General features: G+C 36.8%; 1 protein-coding gene across 1 annotated transcript; it reads right to left on the bottom strand.

Annotated features, from left to right (window-relative positions):
* Window positions 1-26: 26 nt before the first annotated feature.
* On the bottom strand, window positions 27-7,043 carry LOC101740764 (facilitated trehalose transporter Tret1-like). The gene is made up of 3 exons (XM_004922667.4): window positions 6,667-7,043; window positions 5,794-5,932; window positions 27-4,439 (listed from the first exon to the last, which is right to left on the bottom strand). Exons 1-3 carry the CDS (start codon window positions 6,721-6,723, stop codon window positions 3,154-3,156), a joined length of 1,482 nt encoding a protein of 493 aa, XP_004922724.1. The 5' UTR covers window positions 6,724-7,043; the 3' UTR covers window positions 27-3,153.
* Window positions 7,044-15,877: the final 8,834 nt, after the last annotated feature.

Genomic DNA, 15,877 nt, shown 5'->3' with positions numbered 1-15,877 from the left:
CAGCGAATAGTAAAAAAAAAACAACCTTCAATAGATTCAACAAGTTTTATTTATTCACTATTACCGTACTAATCACTATTGGTTACAATAAATGAATGGTTATGACTTTTTTTTTTATATGGTCGATCGGTGGACTATCTCACAGCCCACCTGGTGTTAAGTGGTTACTAGAGCCCATAGACATCTACTACGTAACCACCCACCTTTTTTTTTTTTTTTTCCACCCTGGGATATAAGTTCAATAGTTACAACGGCTGCCCCGCCCTTCGAACCGAAACGCATTACTGCTTCACGGCAGAAATAGGCGGGGTGGTGGTACCTACCCGTGCGGACTCACAAGAGATCCTACCACCAGTAAATCAGTGAATTAGTCGATTCACTGGAGTTTCATGTGAAGACTAAAACAGAGATTATTCAAAATCTGGGCGTCAATCGTTGAGCCTCAATTTCAACCAATTCAATTGCCGTAACAGCACACACCAACAGCTAAATCAGGCAGAGGTGGTAAGGCTGTTTAAGGGCATCAGATAATCTGGAATTGGTAAAACTGTAAAAGAACATTTCTCTTCTCCAGCTGATAATCTGCAGTGGAGCTTGGACATGCTATTTCATCATTGGCTTGTTCTCCGGAGCCCCAGCTGTCTTCATACCCCAGATGAGGAATGAGACCAATAACATGGAGATCATTGATGAAGAAATGGCGTCCTGGATACGTAAGTCAGAGGTTGAGATTCGTTACCCCGTAGAACCACGTATTTTCTTTCCAGGCTTTATTTTTTATTTATTTGAATCCATTTTTCTATCGATTAAGAGTAGCTGAAGGTTAATGCCTCAATGTGCATTGTAGTTTATTGAGGTTTAAGTATTTAATATATATGATCACTGATTAAGGTGGAATCACTCTTTCTAATCTGTATTTATACTAGTAACAGTTAATAAACTTAAATAAAATGTAAAATTATGTCTACTATTATAAATATAAATCCAGATTTCAATATTGATGATTTTATTTATTTATACAGCATCCATCACATGTTACGTCGGTGTACCCTGGGTAGTGATACTCCCAATCATCATACGAGTCTACGGCAGAAGAATCCCTTTCATCATAGTCTCCGTAAATGCTTTCATTGGGTCCCTGGTCTTCTACTTCAGCGAAACTGTTATCCACATCATCACCAGCGAAGTCATCCAAGGCGTGGTTGCCGCAGCCTATCTGACCCTCACAATAGTTATAATCACAGAGTACGCCTCGCCCAAATATCGGGGTGTCTTTCTGACCATGAAACTGGCGTCATATTATTGGGGAGTTTGGATGGCTAATGCTATTGGAACATTTTTCCACTGGAAATATATTGCTCTCTGTGGTGTTGTCTGTTCAATTTACAATATCATAACGTTAGCAGCGTGGACTGAATCTCCTTATTGGTTAGCCAGTAGGGGCTTCAAAGAACGATGCATCAAATCCCATCGATGGTTGAAAGGCACAAGTGCAGAAGAAGAAAAAGAATTGAGCAGGCTAATTCGATATGAGACAATAGATCCTGAAATTAAAGATCATTGGTGGGAAGCTGTTAAAAGGATGAAAGAAAAAAAATTTTACAAGCCTATGGTTATATGCCTAACTTTGATGCTAATTAATGTTTTCGCCGGGAAAACGGTATGCACAGTGTATCCGTTAGTGATTTTCATGAAAATAACCAGTAGTAAATCTATGGCATACACTGGAATGCTAATACTAGACGGAGTTACCGTAATAAGCGTCTATTTGACTTGTTTTCTAACAAAAGTCATGAGAAGACGCGCAATGATTTTAATATTCACTTCATTTTCAAATTGCATTTTATTCGCAATGTCCTTTCATCTTTACTTAATTAAGAAAGGAATTTTACCGGAAAACAATACCCTGAGTATATTTCTTTTATCAATATTTTCTTTGGCGGTCAGCTGTGGACCTGCTATAATGACTGGGGTGTTGTTTGGAGAAATAGTTCCTGTTAAAAATAGAAGCTTATACTTAGGCACTGTGGGGATTTTACATAAAATTGTCAGTGGAACTTTACTGAAGTTGGCGCCGGCGAGCTTCGAAAAATTCGGGTTACATGGAGCTTTTCTGTTTTTCGGCTTGACCACCTCTGTTTTGTTGATAGTCATATATAAATATATGCCTGAAACTAAAGGTAAAAGCTTGCTGGAAATAGATGATTGCTTCCAAGAAGTAAAAAAGACAGAACAAACCAACAAAACAGATAATATAACCGATGAGACAACCGAAGAACTTTTAAAATAATTATAAGATAGTTAAAGTAGTAGTCTAGTTAAATTTTCACAGCTTGTTTCAATGTTGAATGAGTTGGATATTTTTACTTGTAGGTTAGTTACGTTTAGAAAAATGTTCAAGGGCATCCTCCACGTTATTAATAGGTAGGTTAATGTAATTGTTTAATGTATTATATTGTGAATATTTTTCCTTACATTATACGTTAGATTAGTTTTCGTTATCGTGTTGTTTTGTCGTAATTGTCAGGAATATTGTTGTACAAATTCAGCACTATATGTCTTGTTTTGTCGTGCGCACATAACTCATATTGCAAGCCAGATTTTGTTTCTTTTTACTTGTGTTTTTTTATGTATCTTTTTAGCTTGTGATGTGTATTGTGAGCCAAATAAAAAAATAAAAATGTGTTTCATTATTTTGCTGAGTTGGTGTCTATTAACTGTCAGCATTCAGATTATGCGTATATTTTTCTGGTATGTAAATATTTCTGGCATCTAGCGCCTTCATCTAAATGAATTCTAGGGATTGTGATTCCTGAAAACTTATAACGTATCAAAGTTATTATCTTATATAGTCTATATTATACTTTTCTATATGTTATTTGAAGTTTAGCGGTTTTTAATATTCATACCCTACCAGTTTTCTTTTGACTCTCACAGAAAAAAAGTGATAAGAATGATGTGACCAAAATACATTTATTGATACTGCAAACAGAATTGTTGGGAAAAAGAAAAATTTGAAATGATTTAGAACTTCAAAAATCTTCATAATACTTGTATTTCAGGACTCTTAACTACACAACACCATTGGAGCTTACTATTAAACTACACAATGTGAAATAAAATTTAATTTAATTTAATTTTTAAAAATGTCCACTACGTAATTATTTTTTCATCATTAAGTACATTAGTAATCATTTTTGTCTCTTCGGCTACATTTCGTTTTTTTTCATTCATCGAATCGGCTATTTCTTGCAGCGATCTGTCCTTAGTTTCTGGTAGATATAGGTACAATAAAAATAAGAAAGTTAACGAGAATGAGCCGTAAATAAAGAACACGCCGTGCAGTCCAAAATAACGAAACGTAAACGGTGAAAATTTCATAACTGTACCATTCAACGATTTGAATATTAAAACTGTAACGCACAGTGAAAAGCTACGAAATCTTAACGAAATCAATTCTCCCGAAATCGCTAGAGACAATATCATAGGGCCAGATGAAATGGCCATCGTAAATCCAGTTAACAATGTAATAGATATATAAACGCTATCTAATATAAATTTTAATTTGATTAAATATAAATATAATGAAATAGAAAACAAAAACATTACTGCCACACTAGAAGTGGCTAATAATACGGAACGTCTTTTAAATAATTTCGTTATAAAACAGCCAACGTAGACACTTAGAACGGTTACAGTATCCAATATCAGCATTCCTTTGTAAGCTACGATTTCGTTATTTGTGATTCTCTTTAATATCTCTAACGAGTAAACTGTACATATTAATTTACCTGAGAATATGTATAAACCGATTAACAAAATCGTAAATAAAACCGGTTTGTAGAACTCTCGATCATTTAACATTTTAAAGAAATCTAGAAAGTTCTTTTTCACATTTATCTTGCCTTTATCTTGTTTAATTTCCGAACATAAGCTTGTCAGTCTTTTGAGTTCTTTCTCTGAAATAAGGTCGCTACCCTTCAACCATCTGTGTGCTGATATACAGTCGTGGCATCTTCCTTTATCAGCTAACCAAAGAGGAGATTCTGGCCATACTACAACGGTGAATAAATTGTATGCTGAACAGATTATTCCAAGCACCGCTATGTTTCGCCAATGGAAAAAAGTTCCTATTGCATTAGCTACTAGAATACCCCAAAAGAAAGAAGCAGATTTCAGTGTTAAGAACACCCCTCTGTATCTCGGAGATGTGTACTCAGTTACTATGACTACGGACACTGTGAAATGTGAAGCTGTAAGTACTCCTTTTAACACTTCGCTTATGATTACGTGAATGATAGTTTTACTACAGTAGTGTGTGAGGAAGCCGATGCAGGCGAAGATGCAAACTAAGATGTAGGACTTCTTGCGGCCGGAGATCCTGATCAACGATGGCAATATGAAAACCCACGGGAGAGCGCTGTAGCTGTGGATGGCCGCTGAAAATCAAATTTTAAATGACAATATAAATAGGGATGATTTTTAGATATCCAGAGCGGGTAAAAATAAAAAGGAAAGCCAGTTAAAAGATAAATAAATGATATCAGGACAATTGCTCATGCAACCTGAATAACACAACAAGTCAGTACCGTAAGTAATACAGTACCACCGGCCACACTGACCACCTAAAATTATCTGATGATTTTGAATTTCAGTTAATATGGTGTGCTAATATTATATTTTGTTTGGGTCAGATATTGAACGGTCGAAGGATCATTTAAACGGTCAGTTAGTTCTTTTGTCGTCAGTTTTATGTACTTAGAAGAACGGTCAATACGTTCTTTGTCGTCTGGTTCGTGTCGGTCTTTTAGGAAGTCAAAAAAGTACTGCCTGCCGCTAGTCACGTACGCCCTCGTTCCATTTCTCTCTTTATTTTCGAATTATTGTCAACTGTCTGTCTTAGTCTGTGTCTAGTCATTGTAGGTCTTATGTCCTGTTAGAGAGGTTGCACGCCACGACAGATATTATAAAAACTTAATAATAATAATCAGGCTCTGGAATAATATCCTGGCTGTTGCCTGGTCGCTGAGACTTTTATCGCTTCAAATGAAATTTGACGGCCTGTGCCCGTCGCATTGCTAATATCCATTAGGAATGGTGATCGCATACCGTCAGAGCATAATGTGCCACTGACATCGAAAGAACAACATAGTAGGTGCAACAAAAGAACAATAAAGATGCCTGGGTGCTGCTATGAATTACGAATTTTTTAAAGAATCCATCGTGGTAATCGAATTAGTTATAACGGTAGCTTTTTTTTTCCGCCGTCCACTGGGGATGGAGGGCGTCCACTGGGGATGGAGGGCGGGGCATGTCGAACTGACTAAAACCTCCTGTCGCTCAACAACCAACGTCCAAACCTCGCATGAGACAGAACTCATGAAAAGGCAAAGGGGGAAAGTGAAGCGTTTAGTGCGGAGCACATCTCTCCCATCACCCTCCCTCTCGGGACGCCGGACTGGCGGTCGTCGGCGCCACGACCACCAGCCCTCTCGGTCGGCAGGCTATCCGAAGCCCGCCTAGATGGCGCCGGTTAGAGTGACCATAACGGTAGCTATAACAGAATGGCAGAATTCTAGCAAAAACCTGACTTCGCTAATGTTTCAAAAAAAATCTTGCAACACCTTCAAAACAGCATTTATTTAAGGCACACCGCAGAAGATCTTCTCTTTGACCGTTCCAAAGAATATTTCTTCAAACTTCGCTTATTGTGTTTTCTGCATCGGGATAATTTACTAAAGTAATATTTGTGGGTTCCCAACGAAATTGTAATACTCAAAATAACAGACTTACGTATCCACGAAGCCATATCCTCATTAATGACAATAGTGGAATTGATGTCTTTTCGTATCTGCGGAATCATCACGGTCGGTGATCCAACGCAGAGGCCGAACATAAAATAGCAGTTCCATGGTCCAGTACTGATGAGGAGCTACAAATTAAATACCATAAAAAAAACTTTTTTTTTTATGTATTTTTTATTGCCCTTGTAGGCAGACGAACATACGGCCCACCTGATGGTGAGTGGTTACCGTCGCCCATGGACTTCAGCAATGCCAGGGGCAGAGCCAAGCCGCTGCCTACCAATTATGAGTTTAGTTTTTCTTCTTCTTCTCAATCGTGTCACTTTTGTCAGAGTGGTCGTGATCGTCACGTTGGAGGGGGCAGACTTGGTGCGTCTCACGATGTCCCACCATCTCTCCCTCCCAAGTTTTTCTAGCAGACTTTAATAACAATGCATTAGCTAATGTAAAAAAGACGTGGTTTTTATGTGATATGCGATTTTTTATTGTCTTGTAAAGTAAACATGTTCCGATTAATTACAGAATAAAATATCCAGGAAATAGTCACCACAACTCTGATAAAAGGTCCTCGCTAAGAAGCTCTGACGTTTTCGATAGTTTTTTCACAAAGATTCGACGCGTTGGTTTTTGGTTGCTCAGCCTTGAGCTCAAGAATTGTTTCTTGCTTACTCACGTAAATGAGAGATTTCACAATATTCTCTTTCATTTCAGCTTTGATATCAGGCTACCAGTAACCCGTTCAGTCGTTTGAAAGGGGTCATACAATATAATGAAGACTTCAACGTCAAGTCTTACGGTGGGTTCATTTGGGTTTATATGGTACCAGCACACGGTGTAGATTCTTATATTAATATCATATTACCTGTCTTAGCAGCGGCTTTCGTGTATAAGTGTTAGTTTCATCACTCAAATCAGCCATTACCCAGCACCACAAAATAAAAGCAGTTTAATATGTTTGGTCCTTCGATGCGCTCACGTGTCTTATCCGATTCAGGTAATATTTATAGATAGTGCTTCAAGCAACTATTACTGTATATACATATGGCAGATCGCTTACGATTACTTGTAAGAATAGGGTTATAACCAAGAATATTAATGATTGAAAAAACTAACTATTAATTATAAAAGTAATCGTTGCTTAGACGTTTAAAATACTTTTTACTAAATTGGTTAACATTTATGAAGTGAGGAACCGACCATATTCGACTCAACTGCAAACTGTTTTTGCTGTGTGTTCTGTTGTTCAAATACATTCATATAATAATTATAAATACAAGATAAAGTAAAATAAATGGAACACGCGTTGACAAAGGTATTAATAAAAAATTTGGTTCAGTATATTTATTAAAATCCTTCTTAAATACTACAGAAGATTATTAATTATTGTAAATCCAGATTTGCAGTCATTGCATCGATGACTGCCATTCAGACTTCTTGTGAGCATTAGGAGAGACACAGGTCAGAGCTACGGAAACCTTTTGGTCTCTCCGCCTCCTTCCTCGATGGCACACGATACTTGGCTGTCAAACCTGTGGTGGAGCTATAAAAATTATTACCTGCCTGGAGGATTTGAATTTTTTTTTTGCTTATATGTGTGGACGAGCTCATAGCCCACCTTGTGTTAAGTGGTTACTGGAGCCCATAGAAATCTACAACGTAAATGCGCCACCCACCTTGAGATATAAGTTCTAAGGTCTCAGAGTTACAACGGTTGCCCCACCCGCTTTCAAGCCGAAACGCATTACTGCTTCGAGACAGAAATAGGCGGGGTGGTGGTACCTACCCGTGGGGACTCACAAGAGGTCCTAACACGATTACGCAAATTATAAATGCTAAGGTCTTGTCTAGTTCTACCCTGGTATAGCAATGCGTCCCATGTGGATATTACAATAAAATTGAGCCTGCGTTCTTCCTATCCTGACAAATTGACCCTTGGGGATACTTCGTGCCATAGTTGAGTTCATCAGTCTTCAAATAGACTACTAGCAGGCCTTGCTCATCATCATTCTCCTGCCCTTCTCCCAGCACTTGGGGTCGGCGCAACATATTTTCTTCTTCATCCTCTATCATCATATACAATTTCTTCGCTCACTCCCCTCTTAAACATATAATCTTTCACGTAATCCCTGCTCTAGATAGCATGAGTAAATAAATGATCCATGATGCGCCATCGTTTAGCGGCTAATAAAATACATCCCACCAATACCAAATTTATCGCCAATGAAATGATAGTGACAATGAACAGAGCGAGCGTTACATTTTTAAATTTCCTTATCATTAGTTAAGTAAGTACAAATACGAATTGAAATGCAAGCTATTATTTATTCGTAGAATGCAAGAGACAATTCTAGTGAGACAATGATAATAATATTATTCATTTAAACTTTGGATAATGTAGTGATGTTTTGGGTACAGCAGTCGTTGCTTCCCGCTTCCGTAGGCTTAACCCAAGCTCCAGGCTGGTTTGAAACCTGGGCCTTAAACACAACCGGTGATAGAACCTTGTCCTAGTAGATAGTAATCACCCTCCAATACTAAATTTCGCCGTCCGATAGCCAAGCTGTGTTGCAGCGTGGAGGTTAGAAATCCACTTCTATTTCTTCCCTTTTCTCTTCTACTCTGGAAGTAAGCCTTGATTTTTTTTTTGCTTAATTTGATGCACGAGCTCACGGCCCATCTGATGTTAAGTGGTTACCGGAGCCCATAGACATCTACAACATAAATGCTGCCACCCACCTTGAGATATAAGGTGTAAGGTCTCAGTATAGTTACAACGGCTGCTCCACCCTTCAAACCGAAACGAATTACTGCTTCTCGGCAGAAATAGACAGGGTGGTGGTAGGTACCTACCCGTGCGGACTTACAAGACGTTCTACCACCAGTAATAAATGATTCTTGGAACACGCGGCGTTTACGTGTGTTCGAACCCGCGTCGTGGGACGAGATTTGTTGACGGGGACATTGACAGACCCAGTGGTTTCCGGTTTCCGCCGCCACCCGCTGATCCTCAGGTACCCTGAACTTGGGACCCACTACTAAACTCTCTCTCTCTCGCATGGATGGACGAGCTCACAGCCCACCTGGTGTTAAGTGTTTACTGGGGCCCATAGACATCTACAACGTAAATGCGCCACCCACCTTGAGATATAAGTTTTAAGGTCATTTCTAGGTAACATTTCTAAGTTGTTTTTTGTATTTTTAGGTTTATGTCAATAAGAATTATACTTAATACGACTTTCATTGAAACGGTTCATGCTATAAATACGAGTATGTAAATAAAAACCTTTTTTGTATAATTTTTATATGAAACATTTTTTTTAAAAGAGATTTTTCTTATGAGTCGTCTATTATCAAAGGTGGCAATCTGTGCATTTGGACAAAAAAATGTTATTGATATGTCAATACAGATTGATTTGAATATAATTGTCTCCTTCAAAGAATACGGTTCAAAACCTGCATTAAATAAAGGTTAATACTTAACCTGTTATTTATCTAAGATGTCGTTCAGAAGAGTTTTGTGACTGCCAATGGAATACAAAGTCAATAATTCGTTTTTCTGATTTACCAGTAATTGTTCAAAAGTCACATTGCCGGCTTTGATAATAGTCGACTCTTATATTGATTGACTGAACTCTCTGTTATTGAGAAAAAAGACGAATTCAGTTTTATTTAATTCAAGGATACCGTGTAAAATACAATAATTTATGGAAAATAAAGGCTTTAAATGTTGTTTTCTTAATATTGTACCGAAAACGCAGTTAAGTCCTTTATTATTGTTTAACCACTTTTAGAATATTCCATATCGTTATAAATATTCATCAAATTAGATACATAATGTAGTAATGGTAATTGTTAAAAAATGTGTGCGTGTACTAGTGTACACACGTAAGAAGTGAAACTTGTTTATGGCCTTATTTTTCGAAAAATGATCTACATGCAACTTTCTAGAAATTGGTTAAATAAAGTTAAATTAGATAAAGTTTAAACAAAAGGATTTTATTATCATAGACATGAATACAAATAATACAATTATTTCACTTTACCTTTTTGCTACTAAGATTATTACAGCATTTCATTAATTGTAATAGAATTATTACTATCATTGTCATTGTCATTATATATTTTTGTAATTAATGGCTTATGGTAACTGAAATATGAAATATATGGTTTACATTCCACGAAATTTAGTGACCGAGTAAAAACTCCATCAATTGTAGTGCCAGATCTTGTTGTTGACGTTTGAGGACTGTTTTTCATGGATAAATTCAATTTATCTTTCAGAAATTCAACTAGCTTCAAAGAATTTTCCGATGCAAAATTTACATTAAAATCTCCACTTAAAATCATCGGTATTTTATAATTATTGTTACCGAGTAAAGAGGCACCTTCACTTGTGTACGGCAATGAATGGTGAAGAAAAAGATGGCGCGTAACGGAAAAATGTGACGCGTAACCGAAAAATGTGACGGTAAATTTTTTTCCAACGCCGATAAAGAAGTTTCACTTCAATTAATGTTACTGAAAACAATAAATGTTGAACAATAATCCAGTTTCATTTATTTGACTATTTTTTCCTACCAATGCTGATAGCCTTGAGAGACTATCCAAGCGTTACCCTAGCGTGTAGTAATACGATAGTATCCACATTTACAATATAACTAGACGATGACTGAGCTTTACTCGTTTTTGTTTTTGATAAATTGTGTTTTTTAGAAATTGTTTTTAAATATGAATTACATATTGATAAAATACTAGTGGTCCCGTAGGAGTCGAAATTTGACTATAATCAATTGAAATTATAAGTTTGAACATTATTATGGTTTTATTGTTAAATACTATTTATTATACTTGAGTCGACTATTATCAAAGCCGGCAATCTGACTTTTGGACAATGATTGGTAAATCAGAAAAACGAATTATTCACTTTGTATTCCATTGGCAGTCACAAAACTCTTCGGAACGACATCTTAGATAAATAACAGGTTAAGTATTAACCTTTATTTAATGCAGGTTTTGAACCGTATTCTTTGAAGGAGACGATTATATTCAAATCAATCTGTATTGACATATCAATAAAAAAATTTTGTCCAAATGCACAGATTGCCACCTTTGATAATAGACGACTCACTTCTATAATCACAAATTTCGCCAAAACTACACTTTAGACAAATATTAACAACGACTAACAATATTTAATCTATTCTCAATTTGACTATAGACTTTATGCATTATGAAAAGTCTGATAATAAACAAATAGTATGCATGCATGTGTGTGTCAAATAAATGGTAGTGTGTGTAATGTTTTCTTTAATGATTTAATGTATCTTTTATGTATTATTTAAAAAAATATTAGCATTGCGCACTCCTTCTCTATATTCTCTATATAACTGTGGGAAACTTCGTACTCTTCCGTCCGCGCAATTTTCGTAAAAAGGGTACAAAGTTTTTGCTTCACGTATTAATAATATTATTATATAGATTCCAAGATCGTTTAGGCATTTTTAAGTGAACACGTGAGTTAAAAAGACACAAAATAATATAAATAAGCAATTCATTTTCTTGGTCTAACCTTAAACCAAACACTCATTGGCTTCGTGCCATTGGAAAATAGTATTATTATTCGCCAATAGATGTCGTGAAGAGTCAAAAAGTTGATCTATACTATCTATACTAATATTATAAAGAGGAAAGATTTGTTTGTTTGTTTGTTTCGAATAGGCTCCGAAACTACTGGACCGATTTGAAAAATTCTTTTTCCATTAGAAGCCGACATTGTTCCTGATGAACATAGGCTACTTTTTTATTTATTTTTTTTGGTTTCATGTGTGTTTTAATGTTTCCGAAGCGAAGCGAGGGCGGGTCGCTAGTAATAATATTATAAAGAGGAAAGATTTGTTTGTTTGTTTGTTTCGAATAGGCTCCAAAACTACTGGACCGATTTGAAAAATTCTTTTGCCATTAGAAGCCGACATTGTCCCTGATGAACATAGGCTACTTTTTTAATTTTTTTTGTTTTGTTTCATGTGTGTTTTAATGTTTCCGAAGCGAAGCGAGGGCGGGTCGCTAGTTATCGATAAAGTTGATTATTGAAAACACGAATAAAACAACATTTTCTGAAAATAAATCGTAGCTAGATCGATTTATCGCCCCCGAAATCCCCTGTATACTAAATTTTATGAAAATCGTTGGAGCCGTTTCCGAGATTCAGATTGTATATATATATATATATATATATATATACAAGAATTGCTCGTCTAAAGTTATATGTAATAAGATATAAGATAAGATAACATGTTTCAAATACCAGATACGATATTTATCTTGTATGTGCAAGAATTACACTGGTTACATACTAACTTGGTGACTTAAAAATATAAATATAAAATGGGGGAAAAATAATTATTATTATTTTTAGTTATTTTCTTTGGTTTCCGCGATTCGCAGACATAATTAAAACTTTTACGGCTTAATCACGCGCTTTTATTGTATTCGAGACATCGGAAATAATAATTATGATGCTTTTTATTGCCTAAAAACGCATGATCAAACTTGAATTTAATTACGTAAAATAATAAATGGTGATAGCGACATCTTTTGGCAATGTAACGAACTACAAACTATAAAAGCGATAAAGTTTAATGCCATCTAGCGACGTTTATTAAAACATTCTAATAAAATATTGAACGTATGAAATCTTTGGTCGTAGTACAAGATTGCCTTCAGAGATGTCGCTTATGACAGTTACATCTTTTTATTTTCAATATTACTTTGAGTTGAATTTGTTTTTAATTTTCAATATTACTTTTTAATTATGACATTCCTCTGGTGGTCGGGTATGTTGTGAGCTAGCACAGGTATGCTGCCTATTTCTGCCACGAAGTAGAAATACGTTTCGCTTCGAAGGGTGGGGCGGCCGTTGTAACTATACTGAGACTTAAGCAAGAAAAACGGTTTGATTGAAAACAATCTCGTCATTAAGTTTTTTTTTTTTTTTTTCTACTTAAGCTGAGAGCCTTGCGAGGCTATATCAGCGTAACCTTAACTAGTGGGTGAGCTCACGGGGCGGCTCAAGCCTGACGACGCTGCTAACACGAATCCTAGCAACAGCCGTGCTTCGCAGAATCTACCACCGGATCGGAAACGCGACCCACTGAGAAGATCCGGCGAGAAACTCAGTGGGCTGTGTCTGAGGGTTAATTTACTACCGGACGAGAACAATAACCGGTGTTTGAGGTACCTAAAAGCACCGTTAGTGGATCGGGAGGATCCGAAATGATGTGTTTGGGGCGACGTCGACTGCTTTCCATTTTGTCCGCAGGATCGGGAATGTGTACTAAGGAAAAAGGTAAATCAGTTTACGAACACATCAGACAAACTTACTAAATTTAGTTTGTGCCTGATATTATGCCACATATAGATATGACATTAAAATTATAGCAAAGGTTTTAAGAAAACAAAACATACTTTAAATTCATTGTTTTATTTAACTTAAATAATTTAACTTAATGTGATTATTTACACGCACAAGCAGGTACAGTAAGTACATATTTCTTAACCAGATCACTGTTTCATAAGTTAACATTAACTTATTTATACTAATATATACTATTTATACTAATATATACTATTTATACAGGGTGTTGTACTTTAAAATATGCGAAATATGTGGATACTTTAGAAAACGGTTATTATCCGAATCCGATACCGTTATTAAATCAGTCGCGTTGGTGACCATTTAATAAAACCTGCTTCAGACTTGCCTTTCTGCCTTTTATCGGTCATTAGTTAGGGCTTGAAGGATGAGACAACCATTAAAAAATAGCACTATTAAAACTTCAATCTCACGTGTTAAGGTGAGTAGTGACAATCGTGCCAGTATCTACGTCTATGTGTTGTGATAAACGCTTAGTATCTGGTGAGCCGTGAACTAATAAAAACAGAAAGACGCTTAGATATTCGTACAGTATTCACTTAGTTAAGGCCAAACTGTGCTTTTGAAGATGTAACATTAATATTCCACAAATGAGCTTAGTCTGGTCTGGTGATGAACGTGGAATTGTAAGATCACAAGAGATCGACAGCCTACTGAGTTCCTCGCCGGATCTTCTCAGTGGGTCGCGATTCCGATCTAGTGGTAGATTCTGCGAAGCACTGCTCTTGCTAGGGCTAGTATTAGCCAATTCTTTCAGGTTGAGCCCGTGAGCTCAACGGCGGATCCAGGGGGGGGGGTCATGGGGGTCATGACCCCCCCCGAGCTAGTTCCAGGACTTGAACTAACTTGGACTAATTGAAGAACATCATGATTTTTTTATTATCTATTGTTATCAAAATTAAATTATAAGTTCTTAACATGCCCACGACTATGTGACCCCCTCCTGGCGCCAAAGCTGGATCCGCCCTTGCGTGAGATCAACTACCCATCCAGGCGTAGCTTAAAAAAAAGCTACCAGCAAATAGGTAGGAAAAAAGATCGATTTGCATGTGTGCAACAACACACACTGAAACTAGGTTTGTATGTTTTGTTTACTAAATCGTTATCTTATCGTAAATATAGCGCGATTTTGAAAACATCGTTATTTTTATATACAGGGTGATGAGTTTGTCAATTTCTTAAAATATAACGTGTACATATTGAGAAACACTTTTTAAGCTATTGCATAGCTTTTATCGCGGGCCTTGAGCGCGGCGACCGAATCATGAAATTCCGTAACGGAAAAACCTAACACCACTCACTCCGCCTACCATGTAGCTCGCGTTCGACACATTCACACGTTGCGCTTGTGTAGTGTTTGTGAATAAGCGCGCGGCGTGACGTCACACTGCATGCGCATCATGAAAAGTCTGCCCATTTCACTCTCTCGCGCGCGCTAGCTTATGAGTGTGAAGGTTTTGGTTTTATTAATGTTAAATATAGCGTGGTCTTGTTTTATGTTTTAATATTAAATTATCATTGTCTAATTATAATTGCATAAGTTGATAAAAAATGCTATGCAATAGCTTTACCGCGGCAGTTCCCGAGTGCCACACGTTAGGTTGGTAGACGATCTCACGGCTTACATGATGTTTTTTTATTTTTTTGTTGCCTAAATGGGTGGACGAGCTCACAGCCCTCCTGGTGCCAAGTGGCCACTGGAGCCCATAGACATACACAACGTAAATGCGCCACCCACCTTGAGATATAAGTTCTAAGGTCTCAAGTATAGTTACAACGGCTGCCCCACCCTTCTAACCGAAACGCATTACTGCTTCACGGCAGAAGTAGGCAGGTTGGTGGTACCTACGCGTGCGGACTCACAAGAGGTCCTACCACCAGTAATAAAGCAAGACAAGCTGACGCGACGGCCCACATAGTGTAGCTACAGACCGTTATGGATGTCGCTGGAACCAAGAGATAGACTGATGCGTGTTTTCATTACAAACAGAATGATGCCTCTTTCAAGTTTTTAAGCCGCGCCGATTAATTAGCATAATGGAGCTTCTGCTTTATTTCGGAGACAATGGACATCATGATATGAACACTGTTTATCTTAAAAGATGAGACCGAATACTCAATAATTCATTGCATTGGTTGTAAAATTCTTCAAACCGAAATCTACCCAACACCAGTCATTACGCAATTACTCATACATATATGTGTATACATACGGGCTATATTTTCTAAAGCATCGTATATTCCTGTAAGATCTTCTGAATAAACAAGAGTAAAACGGAATGTATCTAGTAGCTTTTTAAGTTCGATATTAGAACATGTCGTAGCATAATAGTCCTTATCATCAAACCGCATAACATAAAATGCTGATAACCTTATCATATAAAAGAAGGCAATAATATAACTGATAACTTCCTTAGTTTATCCTTGAAATAACGCATCTCGCTCACTCTCCTCGACTATCTGAAGTGTGCGAACAGGACCTACAATGTCTAGTTGGCGATGGTCACTATCGTTCATTTTTAGTTGCCATTATTTTGTTTTTAAGATTCATTTTGCAAATAAATTTTTTAAATTTTTTTATTGCGTTTTTCTTCGTTGACAGATGTGAAGGTGGCTTCAATGCACGCAATGCTAGCTTATT

Source organism: Bombyx mori, chromosome 16, assembly GCF_030269925.1.
Source record: "Bombyx mori chromosome 16, ASM3026992v2".
NCBI lineage: Eukaryota > Metazoa > Arthropoda > Insecta > Lepidoptera > Bombycidae > Bombyx > Bombyx mori.
The sequence above is the reverse complement of the archived record's forward strand: the minus strand, read 5'-3'. Positions and strand labels throughout refer to the sequence as shown.